The sequence below is a fragment of the Rhinoderma darwinii genome, chromosome 13, assembly GCF_050947455.1.
Source record: "Rhinoderma darwinii isolate aRhiDar2 chromosome 13, aRhiDar2.hap1, whole genome shotgun sequence".
Taxonomy (NCBI): Eukaryota; Metazoa; Chordata; class Amphibia; order Anura; family Rhinodermatidae; genus Rhinoderma; species Rhinoderma darwinii.
Window position 1 is genome coordinate 40774558 of NC_134699.1, and position 21292 is coordinate 40795849.

The 21292-nt window shown below is 39.3% G+C and overlaps 1 protein-coding gene across 1 annotated transcript in view; it reads right to left on the reverse strand.

Annotated features, from left to right (window-relative positions):
* Nucleotides 1-21292, reverse strand: part of LOC142666492 (bactericidal permeability-increasing protein-like) — a 34508-nt gene that overhangs the window by 5759 nt on the left and 7457 nt on the right. The window contains exons 3-14 of the mRNA XM_075846559.1: nucleotides 19466-19594; nucleotides 18283-18438; nucleotides 17649-17712; nucleotides 16935-16998; nucleotides 15642-15733; nucleotides 14761-14937; nucleotides 11960-12019; nucleotides 9717-9884; nucleotides 8323-8390; nucleotides 6962-7004; nucleotides 5512-5575; nucleotides 538-614 (exon numbers count right to left, since the gene is read on the reverse strand). Coding sequence (XP_075702674.1) covers nucleotides 538-614; nucleotides 5512-5575; nucleotides 6962-7004; nucleotides 8323-8390; nucleotides 9717-9884; nucleotides 11960-12019; nucleotides 14761-14937; nucleotides 15642-15733; nucleotides 16935-16998; nucleotides 17649-17712; nucleotides 18283-18438; nucleotides 19466-19594 — 1162 coding nt within the window. The remainder of the gene's footprint in view (nucleotides 1-537; nucleotides 615-5511; nucleotides 5576-6961; nucleotides 7005-8322; nucleotides 8391-9716; nucleotides 9885-11959; nucleotides 12020-14760; nucleotides 14938-15641; nucleotides 15734-16934; nucleotides 16999-17648; nucleotides 17713-18282; nucleotides 18439-19465; nucleotides 19595-21292) is intronic.

Below are 21292 nucleotides of genomic sequence, written 5' to 3' on the forward strand. Positions count from 1 at the left end.
GAGGCAGAAAAAAAGAGATTAAAATCTCTTGTTGCATTCAAGATGCATAGCAATGCCTACATTTTCTGATGCCTGCATATTTTACTCAGGTACTTAAAGAGGCTCTGTCACCAGATTATAAGTGCCATATCCCCTACATAATCTGATCAGCGCTGTAATGTAGATAACAACAGTGGTTTTGTAAAGAGAAGTGTTTGAAGCTGGCCAATCAGTGACCAATCAGCGGCAAACACTTCTATTGATTCAGGTTTAGCTGTACTCACTGCACAGCGTGATCTCACGAGCTGTAAGTCCCACAGAAACTTTACCGGAGTGTCGGGTGTGTGAATAGACATTGCATTCTGGCTGGAGGCGATGTCTATTCACTCTCAAGACACTTCAGTAAAGTTAATGTGGGTGTATGGGACAGTACAGCGAGATCGTGCTGTGCTGTGAGTAGAGCTAAACATGAATGGAGAGAAGTGTATGACGCTGATATTTGGAGTATTATGTTTAGATAGGTTTGTCTCATAAATCTAACTTTAAATTTGGACATACCTTATATAGCTTTAGCGTGATATTGGAGAGTTTAATGTGATCCAGCAGCGGCAGTGGATAGCCATTTTTCAGAATTTCTAGAAGAAATCAAAATAAAAACAGAATGTAAGCTCTGAAGGTAGACTGTCCTTATTTCTGCATAGTTCTCTCTACGTCTAAGCATGTCATTTCATACAATCTTTAACATGTCATAGAGACATGTAAGAAGTTATTTCTGGTGGGTGTCTGGACACCAAGGGCCCCTACTAGAGATGAGTGAATCGATTCTACACAAATCAAATTTGGTCCATATTTCCCAATAGTTTCGGATTTGGCAAGATCCCCAAATTTTGGGGTTAACAGCGCACGAATCGTGGAAAAATTTTACAGATTAAAAAAAGGATCACATGACCTCAGGCGGGCTTCCCTATAATTACTTGCAGACAGCTTTTTCAAAATGCACTGCAGTTATCCCAGACTTCAGCATAGTCAATCATAAGGGGTATAGTTAGATGACATTACTAATGCGGACTCAAAATTAAAGGCTACGTAAACCTTTGAAAGGGAACTTAGATGTGATGGCAGTACAGTGAGAACTTCTTAAAACTCAGCCCTACGAGTGGCGCTGTCCCCTTTTGAAGAGGTGTAATATTGGTTTCTTAGTGTCGCATGACAAGGAGGCAAACACTGTGCAGATGAAAGTTCTTTAATGAAATTGATAGATACAAGCGACGCGCTTCGGAGCCGGACCGGCTACTTCCTCAGGCAGTATCACAGGGATAGAGGAACTGTGCAGAAGGTACAAACATTTATACAGAAAAAAATTGGAAAAAGACGCTGACAGTAAGGAAAGGTCAACATGTCAGTCTCTGTTGCATAATTGTTGTATACAATTATAATTATACAATTGTTGTATTTTGATAAGGCAGAAGTGCAAATTATATATGTGTATGTATATCATTTTGTGCACGTATATCTTAAAGGAAATTAATAAATAATTGAATGGTTAGTTAATAGGTTGATATGTTGATACACATACATACAGTGAAGGAAATAAGTATTTGATCCCTTGCTGATTTTGTAAGTTTGCCCACTGTCAAAGACATGAACAGTCTAGAATTTTTAGGCTAGGTTAATTTTACCAGTGAGAGATAGATTATATATAAAAAAAAAAAAACTGAAAATCACATAGTCAAAATTATATATATTTATTTGCATTGTGCACAGAGAAATAAGTATTTGATCCCTTTGGTAAACAAGACTTAATACTTGGTGGCAAAACCCTTGTTGGCAAGCACAGCAGTCAGACGTTTTTTGTAGTTGATGATGAGGTTTGCACACATGTTAGATGGAATTTTGGCCCACTCCTCTTTGCAGATCATCTGTGAGAGACGACCTATAGTTTCTATAGGCACCATTTTTGGATACATGCTACTTTTTGATCACTTTTATTTAAATTTCTGTAGGGCAAAGTGACCAAAAAACAGAAATACTGGCATTGTTTTTTAAGGTTTTTCTTTACCCCGTTCACCGCGTGCAATAAATAACATAATATTTTTTATAGTTTAGGCTGTTACGGTCATGGCGATACCAAATATGTATGGTTTATTTATTTTTTTCAATAATAAAGGACGATAAGGGAAAAAGGGTGATTGTGTTTTATTTTATTACTTGAAACTTTTATTATATTTTTGACAACATTTTTTTTTCACTTTTTTTTTACATTTTTCTTTTGTCCCACTAGGGGATGTGAAGGTCCAACTGTCAAATTGGGGGGCTGTGTGGCGCTATCTACAACAGGGAGGCTGTGTGTGGCGCTAGCTACAGGGGGCTGCATGTGGCCTTTTAATTTATTTTCTCTTAATTTATTTTTATGTTAACTACGTTATATAACTATATCGCTTGTAAAATGTAGAAGTGCTTTTATGCTCGAGTTACATTAAAAAAATTGAAAAAAAATACACCTCATTGATTGGTAGAGAAAGCAAACATGGCGAGGGGGAAGGAGAGGTCGGGAAATAAGTTGGGGGTGCCAATCTGAATCTTTGCCCCGGGTGCTGGAGAACCTAGCTACACCTCTGTCTACAGGGGTGTCGTGCTCCTAACACAACATCACCAGGTGAGCAAATTATCACAATAGCACCCACTCCACATCCGATGTTTATTTATTTATTTCAGTTACTTATATAGCGCCAACATATTACGCAGAGCTGTACAGAGGTTCTCTTTTTTACTGTCCCAATTGGGGCTCACAATCTAAATTCCCTATTGGTATGTATTTGGGGTGTGGGAGGAAACCGGTGTACCCGGAGGAAAACCACGCAAACACGGGGAGAACATACAAACTCCATGCAACAAGCAAATATCAGCAGCACTGGACAAAAGGATATAAGTTGGGTGCAAGCCTCTTAGGTCACAGTCCAATGACCCTTCAATATACGTAAAAAGGAGAGTGAGGCAGCACTACCAAATTTGTGAAAATAATGATCCGTTTATTCCACTCGTGTGCGACGTTTCAGCTCAGTGTGAGCCTTTCTCAAACTCCATGCAGATCTTGTCCTTGGTTGGATTTGAACCCAGGACCCCAGAGCCACAATGCAATAGCACTAACCACTAAGCCACCGTGCTGCCCATCCTATGTGGTTAATGCCCTATGTTTGTTCCCTTTTTTACCTTTCAGCATGAAATTAGATGTGATAGATTACAGGTGGATCCTTGTTAGAGACACGCTGACACTGAACCCGTCAGATCTGCGGGACAATACAGCTGCTTTGTATAGAGAATATAAAGTTGCACCATACACATTGATTGACCTTTTAATAAAAAAATAAAAAAAATCCCTTTCAAAGCCTTCAAATAGCTTCAAAAGGGGTTGACTATAATCTAAAAAAGACATCGGAGCGTCAGACACACGTTTTCCGGGCAATCGTGGCACTTGCGATTCACAGCTAATTTATTCGGATCAAATTGAACTCAAAAGGAATTCTGGGAAAATCTCTCATTTCTAGCCCCTCACTGATCGCTAGAAGGAAGGTACTGTAGCACTTTCTCTGTTTCACTTTTCAGAGATGAAGGCATGTCATTAAACTGTAAGTTCTTTGTCTCTTTTAAAGGCAACCTTTCACCAGTGTTGCACCTATTGAACGCTACTCACCCCTCGCTGGCCGCTGCAGTCAAAAGTCCACTGCCATTATCCCCTCTCCTAAGCTCCTCCACCGACCGTAACTAACGGTCTGCGAACATTTTGCACATTTTATAGTAATAATCTGGCAGTCTCGTTCATTCCTCTTATGCCTGCCCACCGCCAAAAACTGTCCCGCCTCGAATGCCGAAATCTCGTTTGAGATAGCGCGCAAGCGCCCTTCATGTATGGTCCGACACCCTTCCCTGCTTCTTCCGGGCCTCACATCTAGTTACTGCGCATGCATCTCTATGGTGTCCTGTTGTGAGCACGCCCCAGAACAGGACATCGATGCGCAAGTGTGGGATTTTATGTGTGCTGGGGGGAGGCGAGGAGCTGTCAATCAAAAGTAAGGAGGCGAGATTAACTGAGAAAGACTTAAAGAGTATAGATATGACTCTTTTATGCTCATTAGCATACGTGCTGGAACACTGAAAAATGGAATACTTAAGGTACAGAGCTACTCAGAAGATAATTATAGGTTCCATAAAAATAATTTATCACCCACTTCCACCAGGTATTGCTGGTTTAATAAGTGAAATGCTGGTGGCAGGTTCCCTTTAAGGAAAGCTGAGAGCAGCTGATTCCTTGACATTCGACTCCTGTCAACTGTTCTCAACTTGACTTTTAGGGTATGTGCACACACACTAATTACGTCCGTAATTGACGGACGTATTTCGGCCGCAAGTCCCGGACCGAACTCAGTGCAGGGAGCCGGGCTCCTAGCATCATACTTATGTACGATGCTAGGAGTCCCTGCCTCGCTGCAGGACAACTGTCCCGTACTGTAATCATGTTTTCAGTACGGGACAGTAGTTCCACGGAGAGGCAGGGACTCCTAGCATCGTACATAAGTATGATGCTAGGAGCCCGGCTCCCTGCACTGAGTTCGGTCCGGGACTTGCGGCCGAAATACGTCCGTCAATTACGGACGTAATTAGTGTGTGTGCACATACCCTTACAATCACTTGGGATCTCAGCAGATGAATCCCAGCGATCTTCTGACAAGTCTGTATTACAAATCAGAAGTTGTATGAATTTGAATAAAGTATATGTCCACCTTTCAACTTTAATTTAGAGTTTACATATAGAATTAATCTACACAAAAAGTTGAGTAACTTTGTAGAAATATTCTATTACTTAACTATTATAGATCCTGAGTTACAGCTTGTGACATAGCTGAGAGTTGTATTCACAATTGCATTCACAATTCAGTCTTCAGAGCGGAAATCTCCCAACTTTCTCTGCTTGTTTAGTGTCTGCACAAAGTTTACCCTGCTGATTTGCATTTTGGAATATGTGATCTTTACAACTAACTGTCTGACTCCATTATCGGAGTTCAACTAAGCTGTTGTGTCTGACAACAAGCTTGTCGACTGTTTCTAATGACGACCAGCAGAATTGTGAATGCACCTCTGAGCTATAGTACAGGTTGTAACTCATGATATGTACAAGATAATTAAATCAATATTCTCGCCTAGAAGCATTGCATTAATTCCCTAATAAAGTGCCTTACGGAGCACCCTTCGGTGACTGATGGAGTGCCTCAGTCACCATAGTAAGTAACTGCAGGGACTGTGTCCTACTGTACAGTCTTATGCCATGTGCATGAGGAGTTTGGTTCTCTTGACCAAGTTGTCATCTTTCCCTATAGCAGAAGAAGTGAGAGGTTTACTGGGAACAATCTCTCTATGCAGAGCCTGAAATATTATTCAGCTGATTGCTTCTGCAGGGCAGGAAAGGGTTTTTGATTTTAATTAATCCTACACTAATTTGATAAATGTCAATATAAATGGGCAGTTATCTGTACATACCATTAACTTTAGGAAGTAGAATGTGTGAGACGTAATAGCCAACAGCATAGTTTATAATTTGCACCTGTAATATAATCATCAAGACATAAAATTTGGATGAAACAGAGCAAACATGAAAATGATTCACATATAACGGTTTAGTTTGCTAGTTTTTTCTAGAGTTTTTTTTATTATTATCAAGCTGTCAATGTAAGATCACACTAATATAATTTGTTATCGAGACATACCCGTGCTGAGGTTTAATCATGGAAAAATCTGCCAGGTCAATCAAGCTGAGAAATCCACTACGTATGGCAAGCTACCGTTCACTTCTGATGACCAGACACTCTGGTTCAGAGTCGCAGCTAGGCTTTCCTTGACCCACGGCAAAGAGTCCGTTTGGTGCCCTAGCCATGTATCTAAATTCCCTGGCCAATGCAGAGGGGCTTGTTGGTACCTTTTCTGGTATTTAACACCTGTGGGACATGCCCCACTAGCTCTACCCTTGCTACACCTCTTCTCTCGGTATTCCACAACATTTTCATACAATAATTTCATTTTCTCATAGCATTTGACCCCAACATGGCATCTTTTAAAGACCACAAGTGAAACATCTCACCATATGTATCTAAAAAGATTCTACACTCAATAAACACTGTTAAACATTGGGTTAAGGTTATAAATACAATAAGAGCATGCAACTTGTAATATAAGCATTGTCAAAATATGGCTCACAGAAGTGTCCCTCGGGGGCCATAACTGAGAACAGAGGCGGCAGAGATTATTTACATGTCTTGGTAAACAGACTTGTCAATGCTGTTTACCTAGAAATCATTACGGCCATGGGAAATGATGGGGTAATGGAAAAATCCCCACATCCCTCCTCGGACCCCCTGGTCTATAGACTATTAAAGACAAATTATTATCATAGGGTCCCATCAGGCAGAATAATAAACACGGCCCTTATTAAATTAGGCATAGAGAACGTATGGTTAGTGGTAGTGATTAGATGGCAAGATCCAATGGAATCCTTGTCATTAATATCTCCAAATCATAATTCCTGAAAACTTGTTCTAGCTCAATCTTCCTGTTACTGTGATTTGATGTGAGAGCATTATAACCTTGAAGAAGCTCAACAAAATATATACTGTTGGCTATAAGTCTACAAATAGGCCATTCAATAGAAAGTATCTGGTTAATGCCATGTCAGTGTAATGCTGACCCATAATTTAAAGATAAATTCATTTTATTGTGTCCTTATTTAGCCTCCTTAAAGATCCTGCAATGATCGAACACCTTCTTACTACTTCCTGTATCATGTGCGATCCGCAGAATATCTGTCTAATGCATGTAAAAACAGAGTAGGTATTTTATTACTGTAAGGTTAGAGAAACTGGTTTTGCAAGTGGCATTCAGTTGTAAATAATACAGGTCTGCCTTACATGGTTCATTACATCTGCTGAATACTCACAGGGAAAGGTCCCACATCTGAATGTTTGAGATCAATCTTAATGCTGGAAAAAAAAAACCATTTATAAACCAAGTCAAAATTCTGTGAATTGTAAAAAGTCAGCCGGACTTCCACCACACTAATCAAATACAGTAGTAGTCTTGTTAATAATGGAACACATTTATATACAGTACTTAAAGAGGTTATCTGCTTTTGACAAAACCCTTTTTTGTTAGAAGAGTCCACCAAAGATAAGTTGATCATAGGTACCCCAGTGATCAGCCAAAATCTGTAAGGGAGCCTGGCAGCAAGTTTCATTCCCCTGCAGCGCCAACACAGGGGAAACATAGTATTACATAGTATTTATTGAAATCAATGGGCTGCCTACAGTATGTAATCACAGACGTGTTAGATCTCCCATGACAGATGCTCTGTGTTCCAGCGAATTGATTGAGTTCCTGAATGAGAGACTCCCTTTTAATAACTCAGAATGTCCAAATGGTGTTTTGAAAATCAGTTTTCCAAACCAGACAACTCATTATAACCTTTTAGCATTATTGGTGACATGTCAGAAGTTTTTATTGGTGGGGGTCCGAGCACTGAGACCTCCATCAATCGCTAGAAAATCGGCTTTCCGAAAAAAGCTACATCGGCTTTCCGAAAAAAGCTGATCATAAACGAAGCGGCTTAGCGCTCACCTGACGCTTCTGCAGCTTCATTCTAGCGATTGGTGGGGGTCTCAGTGCTCAGACCCCGACTGATCAAAACTTCTGACATGTCACTATGACATGTCAGATGTTTGTTGAAGATTTAGCTACACTTTAAGCCACACTTTTTTTTTTTAACAATTATCAGCTTTGTTTAATAATTATTTTAAATAAACAAAGCCTCAATGCCCCCCAAAATACAGCATTTTACGTCTAGTTTGCTTGTTCGACACGTGCACATTAACCCACATTATATCTAAGGGCATGTTCGCATGGCAAACATAAAACGGCTGTAAGATACGGAGCTGTTTTCAAGGGAAAACAGCCCCTGATTTTCAGCCATTTTTATTGCATCAAGCGTTTTTTACTTTTAAGCCTTCCTCTAACATAAACCACAAAGCATAACAAAATCTAAAAATCTCACTTAACCAATAAAAAAACAGTCTGCTTTACAACTACAAAAATTATCAATTATGAAGCTTCCACCTGTCCAAAAATTGTTGCAGCCTATTCATCTTTTTCATGTGATCAATGATAAATACTGAAAAGCCTCTAAATGAGAAATGCAGTTAACCAGGAGATCATCATATTTATCACTGTACCTGAGTAACACTCTTCCACTAATACTTTACCTTTACTGAATAATTGCTTTTATGTATTTCTCTTATTATTCACCTGCTAAGTTCCAGGTACCCCACAATCTTGCTTGAATGCACTCCCACTTTTGCCACAGCATCAATTGACTGTTAAAGAAAACCAAAGATTGCCATACTCAGGTAAGCTCACACATTTACTAACTAGTACACTACAAAAGTACACACCCAATAGATCAGCTCTTTTTAAACGGTGAGTTGCCCCCAGTTGTTGGTGAGGTGCAGCCGAGGAGGCAATTTTGACAGGAGTAATCCTAAACTGCACAGTCTGTTTTTATTTTGGCAGGGACTTTTGCCCCTGTAGAAAAATGTTGTGAAGCCCTGATATAGTTTATAAAACACGACTGAAAATATAAGGGCTGGCCTTAATGGTATACGACTTCACTTGTCTCTACTGAACGGGTCACCACTGGCCCACATGGCCTGTGCACTCAGAGCTTGCACTTCCAATCCCACCCAAACATTGGTGCCTGAACTTCTCAGGAGGCAACTGCACTAGGTCCTGCTACATTCCCTAGTTTATTGATGGGCAGTGTTATTTAGACAGCTGTCTAGGAGCATTATTTTGGCACCTCATTACAATGTTAGTGAAGCACTGCCTGATACGGTGATTTGTAAATTGTATCATTGTATTATGTGGGCATTATATAGTACACCATAAGGGGGTGCTGGCATCAATAGAAGGTACTGGACAGGGCACCATCAAGCATAAGGCATGCCTTGTCCGCGAACATTATTGAGGTTGGGTATTGGTAAGTTGTGTACTGATACTGGTAGGTGTTAATGCCTTGTTCACAGATGGCATTACCTTAAAATGTGCTACAGATGTGTTGACCCTTACCTTTGCTTAAATTTGATTTTGAATAACAAATTCAATACAATATGGCAACGTGCTATTAAAACCCTCAACAGGCTGCAAATCACATCAAGACAACTGGGTGGCCACACATATAGCATCGACATCTCGTGACAGAGTATCATGAAATCACTTTTTTTTTTGTTCGAGACACTTCTGTACATGCAATAAGCATGAAACAATGTCTAAGGAAAAATTCAGATTGATCTGAAAAAATGTTGCAGACCATATATTTTAAGAGGATCTGACACTTTGAACATGCTGCTCTATCAGCATGCACTCTCATATAGAGCAGGAGGAACTGTTTGATATATAGTTTTTGGGGAAAAGATATAGGATAACTTGGAATGCACTGATTTCAATCCCCACTAAGTGGGGGCTTTTGGCTCCTGAGGGCGGTTCTATTCAGGGTTTGACAACATTTGACATGATAACTGCATGACAACTTATATCATACTGCCTGCAAATTGGGCAGCATGGTCAACGTCATGTTGATCCAGTTTCACATCTCCTCCACTGGACACTGTTATTTCCCTGCTATATTACAGAAAATTATTTACCAAGTTTAAAAGGAAAAGAGGAGCCAGAGATGAGTTTGGTAATATTGCATAAGCCTGGATGTCCAACACTGGTGAAATGGTCACATTTCCTGGTTCCATGGTCAGAGACGGTGCAGAAGGTGATGAAATCTTGAGCTTCATCAGCATATTCGGATACATCTTTGATATCTGACAATGGGAAAAAACAAAAGGCAAAATTTAACTTCAGAACAAAATCTGGAATTAGTATTCAAATTTTATGAAGAGATTTGAACAGGTGGATCAGATATTAACAATGACCAGTCTAATGGAATTCATGAATTATATCTCATGAGTTCTTTTGACAAAATTGTAGAATTGTATATATTTGCTAAGTGGTTGTCATCAAATGTCAACTCAGAAATGGTTAAAAAGACTATTGAAATGCTTCACACCTGAAGATGCTTATTTTTACTTACAGGTACTTTTTCAGTTTTGGGATGGGTTAATGCAGAATGTAAAGAATAAGCTGTTACACTGACCTAAAAATATGCACCAAAATCTGCAACAAATGAATCAATGTAACACATAATTGTAGGTTTTGTGGTGGATTTAGCTGTTGATTTCTCGCATTGCAATGGGTGGAATCTGCGGCACAATCTGTAACACATAGGGTATTCTATGATTTTGAAAATCTGCAGAATTCCTGGAGTCCGTTGCGTTAAAAATCCCATTCACTTGCATTGTGCTTTACTTTGTTGACTAATTTTGGAGCAAGTATTGCCGCTGAATTTCTCCAAAAAATACATGATGTGTAAAACACATGGGGATAATAAGTTTTTTTCCCTTCAAGGGAGAAGAGTTTAAAGAGGCTCTGTCACCAGATTTTGCAACCCCTATCTGCTATTGCAGCAGATAGGCGCTGCAATGTAAATTACAGTAACGTTTTTATTTTTTAAAAACGAGCATTTTTGACCAAGTTATGACCATTTTTGTAGTTATGCAAATGAGGCTTGCAAAAGTCCAAGTGGGTGTGTTTAAAAGTAAAAGTCCAAGTGGGCGTGTATTATGTGCGTACATCGGGGCGTTTTTAATACTTTTACTAGCTGGGCGTTGTGAAGAGAAGTATCATCCACTTCTCTTCAGAACGCCCAGCTTCTGCCAGATCACGCTGTGACGTCACTCACAGGTCCTGCATCGTGTCGGAAGAGCGAGGACACATCGGCACCAGAGGCTTCAGTTGATTCTGCAGCAGCATCGGCGTTAGCAGGTAAGTCGATGTAGCTACTTACCTGCAAACGCTGATGCTGCTGCAGAATCAACTGTAGCCTCTGGTGCCGATGTGTCCTCGCTCGTCTGACACGATGCAGGACCTGTGAGTGACGTCACAGCGTGATCTGGCAGAAGCTGGGCGTTCTGAAGAGAAGTGGATGATACTTCTCGTCAGAGCGCCCAGCTAGTAAAAGTATTAAAAACGCCCCGATGTACGCACATAATACACGCCCAGTTGGACTTTTACTTTTAAACACACCCACTTGAACTTTTGCAAGCCTCATTTGCATAACTACAAAAATGGTCATAACTTGGCCAAAAATGCTCGTTTTTTAAAAATAAAAACGTTACTGTAATCTACATTGCAGCGCCGATCTGCTGCAATAGCAGATAGGGGTTGCAAAATCTGGTGACAGAGCCTCTTTAAGGGTCACTGCCTTTTTGAATAGCAAACATCAACATTTTAACACCTGTTTTATAGAGTAGCATATTGCTAATAGAGGGAGATCCTAAGGAGTGCATCGCCTCTATGCTGTCCATATACCCTAGGTACACACATAAGTGTCACTTGATGCTCCTGGGCCCAATGCAAAATCTGTAACAGTGCCCTCTTGTGCCATTTATAATACTATTGTCTTATTATGTGTCATCTATGGGTCCCCTTAGGCACCAGGGCCCAGGTGTGACCACTACCTCTGCACCCCTATAGTTACATCCCTGATAGGGCATATTGAAAGTTTCTGACCAGATGGGACAACCCCACTAGTTATCCCGACTCATGTATGAAACAGAGAGGGCAGTACTATCCTTGACAGTGATCATATAGTAAAAATATTATTCTTAGTTTGTCAAATCATTGCTGTATTTATATATATATATATATATATATATATATATATATATATACATATATACATACATATATATATATATATATATATATATATATATATACACGTGTTATTTATGTAGGCTGGCACCTTTCACAGCTCAACATAGCTTTTATTCTTTACCTGTGGTATCATTTTACCAAAAGATGATGTGTTCAGTCGCACAGGAAAATCTTTTGAAACCTAGAGAGACATAAGAATTTATGGACAGTTGGAGAAGCTCTTGCCGAGTGTATACAACATGATCTACACATGGTCAGATGGGGTTGAAATAAGTAGTAATGACAAGGCTAATCGGGATGGCAGAGGAGAGAATATGTTTCAGGTTTTTTCTGGTACATTATCGAGGTCTATTATCAAATTTCAAATATGTAAAAAATGTCTTTATTGTAAAAAAACATAAAGGCTTGGAAAAATATGTGCCAAATCTCCATGTGTGAATACTTCCCCCATAGGCCAGTTTCACACCACCATAATACAGCTACATTTTAGGGTCCATAATATCGCCACAACACCCACACACTCAGCGGTACTACTGAACCAAACTTCATCACCAGAGAACCCTAAAGTGATTTGAACTTGACTCAGTAAAACTGTGGGGTGAAGGTCAGGGTGTTGTGTCCTTAATACAGACCCTAAAATGCTGCTGTATTATGGTGGTGTGAATGTTTTTAGGCTAAGGTTCACACATGGAGATTTGAAGAAATTTTTGCCTAATTTTTTTCGGGGTTATTCTCTTTGAAAAATCCAAGTGGCCGAATGTTTGCAGCAAATTTTTTTTCTCAATAAATTGAATTTAGTGGAAAAGCACAATAACTACGTTGTTCATTGGTGAATGCAACAATTTTTTTTCTGTTGCAATTATTGGAAATTTGACAAAAAAAGACTGTCTTTCACCGTATAAAATCGGTACAACTTAGATTGCACTATTATGCATGAGACCTTACGAAGGAACATTGAAACAACAAGTTTGCTGTGACTTGTGGGTGGAATAGCGGTGTGGTTCTCAGCTGCACCACTACCGCCGTGGCTAAACTGTGTATGAACGAGCATTTAGCAGGATTTCTTGCAGCAAGTTTGTAAGTCTAGAAGACACTCCAAAGACCGAAGTATAAAATGTCCTTTATAAGTTTCCTCTCTTTTGAATCCATTCTTAGTGTACATAAAAAAAGTCAGTAGCAGCCACATAGCCGGATGCTATATGAGCAAAGTCTTGAAGGCACACTTTAAGGGCAGATTCACACGAGCGTTGCGTTTTTGCGCGCGCAAACAACGCGGCGTTTTGCGTGCGCAAAAACCATTTGACAGCTGCGTGTGTCATCCGTGTCTGATGCGCGGCTGCGTGATTTTCGCGCAGCCGCCATCATAGAGATGATGCTAGTCGACGGCCGTCACTGTCCAAGGTGCTGAAAGAGCTAACTCTTTCAGCACCCTCGACAGTGAATGCCGAACACAATATTGCAAAACCTGTAGAAAAAAAAGAAAAAGTTCGTACTTACCGAGAACTTCCCGGCCGTTGCCTTGGTGACGCGTCCTTGGTGACGCGCCTCTCTTGACATCGGGCCCCACCTCCCTGGATGACGCGCCAGTCCATGTGACCGCTGCAGCCTGTGCTTGGCCTGTGATTGGCTGGAGCTGTCACTTGGACTTAATTGTCATCCCGGGAGGTCAGACTGGAGGAAGAAGCCGGGAGTTAGCGGTAAGTCAGAACTTCGTTTTTTTTTCTACAGGTTCATGTATTTTGGGATCGGAAGTCACGGTCCATGGTGCTGAAACAGTTTAACTCTTTCAGCACCATGGACAGTGACTATCTCCTGACGTCACGTACCGATAATTTTTTTGCCGGGATCGGCCAAAACGAGTTTGGCCGAACCCGGTGAAGTTCGGTACGCTTGTCCGGCTTCGCTCATCGCAAAGACACTCCGTTTGGATGTTCGGAAACAGAAAAGCACGTGGTGCTTTTCGGTTTTCATTCATCCTTTTCACTGCTGTTGCGCGAATCACGCTCGTCCCACGGAAGTGCTTCCGTGTGGTGCGCGTGATTTTCACGCACCCATTGACTTCAATGGGTGCGTGATGCGCGAAATACGCAGAGTTATTGAACCTGTCGCGCTTTTTGCGCAGCAGACAAACGCTGCGCAAAAAGCACGGACTGTCTGTACTGCCCCATAGACTTGTATTGGTCCATGCGTGCCGCGTGAAAACCACGCGGCCCGCACGGACCGAATACACGCTCGTGTGAATCCCCCCTAACAATTACATTATATAACGGTCTTTTAGGATTTATACTATTATTTTCGATGCTGTTATTTAGATATGATGGAATGTCCCTAAGTTTTGGCTATTTTACAAGTCAATAAGGATGATATATAGGTAGTGTGTTTCCAATATATAGAATTACCCGAGGACCAGGGTGTTTTTTATACCATATTGGAAAACTAGGCATCTTAATAAAAAAGGTTAAACATATTAAGCGTGCTTTGCTTCATTCATTGACATTAATCCATGTGCTGTAGTATCAAGTTGATGACTGCAATACAATATCTAAGGATGAGCAATCTGTCTCCGATCTTGTCTTCAAAAAGAAGGAGTTGCGCATGGTCTGACCATTTTATTTACATAGAGTTTTTTGGTGCCGTTTTTGACGGGAAAAACGCGTCGGGAACCACGCCACAAATGTGCCGAAAACACCTCCCATTGATTTCAATAAAGAGGCGGAGACGTTTTTCCCGCGACGCTCAATGGCTGCGGCCGAAAATCGGCACGAAACACTCAGCAAAGAGAGTGCAGGCAGGTCAAAATCAGCCTCAGCAGATTTTTCCGCCTGCAAAAATACTCTGTGTGAACAGGGCTTTAAGCTAAAATACTGTAAATATAACCACTTGACACAATATTGTTTATAGCTTTTTAGTTGTTTGTCATACCATGTCATCAGTCACATTGAAGATAAGCTTTCCAGCAGACTGATAGACAAATCCAGCAGTATTAAATAGATAGTCAGAGACTGCAAAGTACACCATAAGACTGTGGTCATCTGGTATGGACAGAGGCTGTGGTGAGAATGGTGGTGGGGTGCGGTGCGACTGTTCAAAAAATTCTCCCTATGGATATAAAAAGTAATTAGGTTTTAAATGTATATATACAATATACATAATAGAATTGCAGATACCAGTTTTATTAACTTAACTATGTAATATACTAGCCTGTGGATCTCCACCTCCACATCTCGTTTTTAAGGTACTGTAAGTTCACAGATTTATGGAACAGATTTGTTGCAGAAATTTCAGTGACTCTACTATTCATCTGAATGAGGCTCGCAGAAATTCATGCAGATGCTGCAGAAACAACCACATTCATATGTATGGAGGAGTGTAATTTTTAGTTGCAGAACTTTTTGCAATGAATCTGCCGTATGTGAATGTACCATAAGTCATATCATTCTGTGCTGATTCTTTTCTTAATATATCTTATCAATGCTCCATTTTATGATACAGAGCTCCAAATCCCCTGTTTAGTCTTATATTCAAATGGTAAAAGTCTGGCTACCCACAGTCACCACTGGGGGGGGGGGGGGCACTTATTGCACGCTGTTTATGCAGTACATTGAACACACAGATTTTTGTTTTGATCACTATTGTCAACGTTTCAGGCACTTTTGCCAATGTCTTGTTGATAAAATACATAATTGGGCTTTATACTGCATCTTCCGTCATGTTGCATTCCCAGTCTCAATTGATGATCTCTTAATAGCTCCAGGGGCTCATTGTTGACTACCAACATAGGGATCTTTTTTTTCAGACAGTACCTTCAATTGTACATCCAGATTGTCAGCTGTCACAGTTGGAGGTCCCGTCAAAGAGTAATCAATAGCTGCCACATGATCAATTTTGGAAGTAACTGTAAAACAAATATGTTTTTCAATGACTATATAAAGTATGACATCTGATACATTTTACCCACATATCAAAGCCAAAGACTTCGTCATCATCAGAAGGCTAGTGACAGTGCACTATAACAGAGCCAAATACAATACTACCATCATGGGGCAAATGACAGTCCCTCCATAAATCTGACGGCCATACTGATCTATAACGTTTCTAGCCACAGAGAGCTAGTCACTGTGCCCCCATAACATCAGTAATTGTAGTACTATCATAACATTGCCAGCCACCGAGGCCCAGAGCAGAGCCAGCCACACTGGACCGATAACACTGTCAGCCACAGTGTTTCATCACAGAGCTATCCACAGCACACCCATAACAGTGACAGCTACAGTACCTCCATAGCATTGGCTGGAAAGAGAAACTGTAAGCTAAGGCACAGAATTAAATTGGTTGTCTCATGAAGAAAACTTCTTTCCATATGACCTATAAGAGCATAAGGACATAATAAAAGGTGTCACCCACTAGGGATCTCCATCTATTAGCCAGATTGGAGAGTCGCTGCAAAGTGTGGCTCTTCCTCTTGCTGACCTGGCACGGCCATGGTTTACGTTTATTTGAATGGCCAGAATATACAGTAATACTAAATTTTCCAAAAATGTATGACTGGCCACAGCTTCCCATGGCAATAACAGCTGATCGCCGGGTGTTCTGAAAACAGACCCAGCTTCAATTAAAAATGGGTTGTCTTCATGATTGAAGTCATTTAGGGGTTGCAGGGCCATATACAGATTAAAGCCCCTTATGACGATCCAAGATTTCCATTACTAGAAATATTACTATGTTTTCTGAATTGGTAGGGATCTAAGTTCAAAGACTTTAATCCACCTTACTCAATGTCATCTTTAAAGTTCATATGTGGCGGATTTGTTTGTGGATTTGCAGCGCATTTACTTTGAATTTTCCAGTAAGATCTGCAGTGAAAATTCCATAGCAGAGGGTGAAATCCATGTAAAAATCTTCAGCAAATCCCCAACAATACTGAGATGCTGCACATTTGAAAATCCGCAGTATGCTGTGAATTCTGTGCAGATTTTTGAAAACCCCATTCATATGCATTGTACTGTAAATTGTTGTGGACTGAAAATCTGCATAAAAATATGTGACGTGTGAAGACTATATAAAGCTTTTTGTATTTTTATAGTTCAGTACTGTACCTGGTAAACTTCTCAAAACAGGCTCCAGTTGATTTTTAACTGCATCAACGACCATTGGACAAATCTAAAGGAAAACAAACTTTAACTTAAAGGCTATGTAAACCTTTGAAAGGCATTTTTTTTTTAAATACAAAGGTCAGTCAGTGTGGTTAGTGCAACTTTATAACTAGTTTTTATTAAAAATGTGTTTTACTTTTTGAGATTCGGCTGCTCTGTATTCTCTATACAGAGCAGCTGTATGTAGTTCTAAATCCTGTTCCTGTCAGGTCCGCAGTACGCGGGACTGATGGATTTAGTTCTTAGTGAACGATACAGTTGCTCTGTATAGAGAATACAGAGCAGCTGTATCTCAAAAAGTAAAACACATTTTTAATAAAAACTAGTTAAAAAATTGAACCAATCACACTGACTGATCTTTTTATTAAAATAAAAAATGCATTTTAAAGGTTTACATATCCTTTAAATTTTTTTAAATAAATATGGACATTTAACTATTCAAAAAGCATCAACTTAGATTTCCTGAAACAGATCTTTCTGTAAAAGTATCAGACACATTGTTGTTAGTTTAAAATTGATGGTAGTGAAAAGGTTGATAAATCATGCAGACCGAGGTCTTCCACCTGGAATCCTGGGATTTCAATGGCCCATGTCCATCTTACATTTTCCTATATTTATACAAATACTGTGTACACCTTACAATCGTGGGAAAGTTACCTGGTTTCGCATGGAGTTTCTTAAGGATGATGCGATGACGTCATCAAAGAGGTTAATGAGCCAACTGTGGAAAACATTTCAAGTTAAAAGTACTACAACTTCATGTCATTTTAAACAGGATATGGTGGACCGTTATAAAAAACACTATATCATTAACCTTTACTATTAGCATCTGAGCAGGTTCAAGTGATGTTATTCCAGTGCTGCCGAGGTGCCAAGTGCCAGTGATATGGTTCCTAGCCTGTTGACATCTTCCAGTGACAGTTTTAACACTGGTGCCCTTTTCAGATACATCACTTGTGTCTCTGGTGGATGGGTGAACAACATTTGCAGCTGCCAACTACTAAAAAAAAAAATTCAGTGGACCCAAAGTCACACTTGGATTTGGGTCCAATGAGCACACCAAGAAGGTTGGAAAATACTGGTTTGGCCGATGCTATTAGTGGTTCCTCTGATATCAGAAGATAAGGAGGAGCATCTTTTTTATGCTTTTGTTAACAGTTCACCTATGACTGTCATCCAAATTGTTCTCTACACATTTTCAAAGTGAGGTCCTCATATTTTTAAGACAATCTTTAGTCAAAATATACCTGTATATATATATATATATATAAGATAAGATCATGTAACTTACTCAAGTCCACCAGAAAAATGCACTTGCATGTCTGAGATGTGGGCACTGCAACCAGAAGTAGATATTGTGGGTCGACCAGAACCATCGCTTCCTAAACTCAGACCTACGGAAATTGAGATCCCCAAGACCTTTAATTCAAAGTCACCATCAGATGATCTAGTTGTAAAAAGAAGAAAAATCACTTATTGAAAATACTCAACAAAATAAACTTATTCCTAGGCAGATTTGACATTTATAATTCTGGCAGTGACATCCCCCATTAAAGATCTAATGGTCATCATCATCCAACTTTTCTAAACTTTAAACAACTTTATAGATGAGCCCATCACAAACATATTTATTGGCGTTTTCTTTTTCTATTTTAGGGGTAAGTTCTCTGTAATAGTTGATTATTTTGGGTGCCCCCATGAATTATATTATTATTGCTGCAGCATTATAAATTGTATATTGTCTAACATAAATAGTATTCTTAGGCAGAGTTCTACACGATGCCATAAGTATATAAGTTAATGCGAAATGGAAGAAAAACAATAGGACCGGGTGGGGGGATGTGGCAACGCCCAATCTACACTTTGTCTAGGGATATTTCTGTGATGTATCCTCACTTATTTATGTTGCCGCCACTGTGTAAGAGTACAGATACTATAGACTTCCATTGATCTTGGGAAGGTCTTCTGGTGGTATGAATGGTAGAAGGTGCCATGGTTATGTAACAAGAAGAATTGTAAAAGACACTCAAATGTACAAAGTTACGGAAATGGAGGCGGTGTTGAGGAATCCCATTTTCTGACAGTGAGGACAGGATGAGGGCATTTTTTTGTGGACCCTTTACTATACTGTATATATGCCTCTGAAATGGGTGACAAATCATGGAGCATGGAGCTACTGAAATTAAAGAGCTTTTATCTTCAACCAATTTGAGGCTGAGAATAACATGCATCAGATCACAGCAGATGAGGTTCCACTGTAACAAGTGACAGAACCCCTTTATTCAAAGCATCAAAGGGGGTTCGGGATTCAAGAACCCCACCAATATATTTTTTTACATGTCTGATATGTAATTTTGAAACAGGACAACCCCTGAACGACCAGAACCACAAGGGCCCGCTTTAAGACCAATCTGTAAATACTGTCCTTTATTAGATAACTTCACACAATAACTCCATTGAAAAATATTCCTTACATGAACAGATAACGTACTCCCCATTTTCCATGTATTTCAATGTAGGCCCCGGAGATGGAGAGCTTCAGTCCAACATTGGGAAGAAGAGTGACTTGTGAACTGGGCAACTGGAAATTGGTTATAACCATACTGCAGAAGAAAATAGAAGGTTATACACTCACGGCATTCCCAAACAATATGTACATGAACAACAAAATGTAAAAGAAGGAAAAATCCTACCTCTTCCCTCCTTCTTAAAAGTGTTGGTGAACTATGGACCCCAAAGCCCTCCCTGTTCACCTGACAAATTCTAGACCTAAAACTAAACATATTGGACTTAATATTGGACTTTGATCATCTAAAATAAAACCCACCATATTGTAAGGACTGAAAAGAACACCATAAAAATCCTAATTCAGTAGCAGAACCAAAGGTAGTTCCATATAAATGATCATGAATGGAAAATCCTGACTGGTTTCTACTCCAGGAAGGAACGTGTCTTCAGACTCCATGTCATTTATTATGCAAATTGGATTCCAAGAAACTGCTGTGGTAGTAATCCTGGACTACATTGACAAAAGTGCAGAACTTAGAAAGCAGTAGAAGCAGTGCCCCATAGTTTGGCCAGTACAAACTAAACAAAATTGCTTCTGCCAGGTGGTATTATTCACTGTGCAATAGTACATTTACGTGGTTTTTCCCTTGAGTAAGATATGTGTTTCACTGGATAAATACCAATGGGAATTTTTTGGTTAGAGCCTAACCTTTAATGTGAGATTTATTTAACTTTTTAGCAATTTAAGATAATGATACAATTGTATCCATAAAGTTCGTTCACTAGCGCTTGCGCACTTTACATTGACATATGTAATAAATTCGTATATGACAAGGATGAGATTTAAATGGTTAATACCATCACACTCTAGTATTTATATTTTATTTTAGAATTTTCCTGGTTTTTATTTATTTTTATATTTTTATATATATATTTTTTTTATTTAAAAAAATAAAATAAATAAATAAATATTATATTTAAATATTTTCGTTCCAAGTTGGGACCGGTACCCTCCTTGTCAAAAGGTGTGTGCCAGGAACTGATGCAACATGAGCAGCTGCTCTAGGAGTTCCTCTATATGAATCTCTTGTATTTCAGCTACTGCTGCTATAGAGATCTCACTGTGCTTGATAAAGCAGCTGATCTGCTAATAAGAGAGCTGCACAGAGATCTCTATAGCAGCAGTAGCTGAAATACAAGAGATTCATATAGAGGAACTCCTAGAGCAGCTGCTCATGCTGCATCAGTTCCTGGCACACACCTTGTGACAAGGAGGGTACCGGTCCCAACTTGGAATTAAAATATTTAAATATAATATATATATATATATATATATATATATATATATATATATATATATATTTTTTTTTTTTTTTTTTAAATATATAAAAATATAAAAATAAATAAAAACCAGGAAAATTCTAAAATAAAATATAAATACTAGAGTGTGATGGTATTAACCATTTAAATCTCATCCTTGTCCTATCTGAACTTATTACATATGTCAATGTAAAGTGCGCAAGCGCTAGTGAACGAACTTTATGGATACAATTGTATCACTATCTTAAATTGCTAAAAAGTGAAATAAATCTCACATTAAAGGTTAGGCTCTAACCAAAAAATTCCTATTGGTATTTTGCCAGGTGGTATTAATGCATGCTGTAAATTGTAGTTTCTCAACCACATACTACTTATTCTCCAACTGTACCAATTTGTTAGCACAGTACTAATTTTTTTTAGTCTGTATCTCCCAAACCATGTGGTACTACTTATACTATTCCCTAATATCTCTT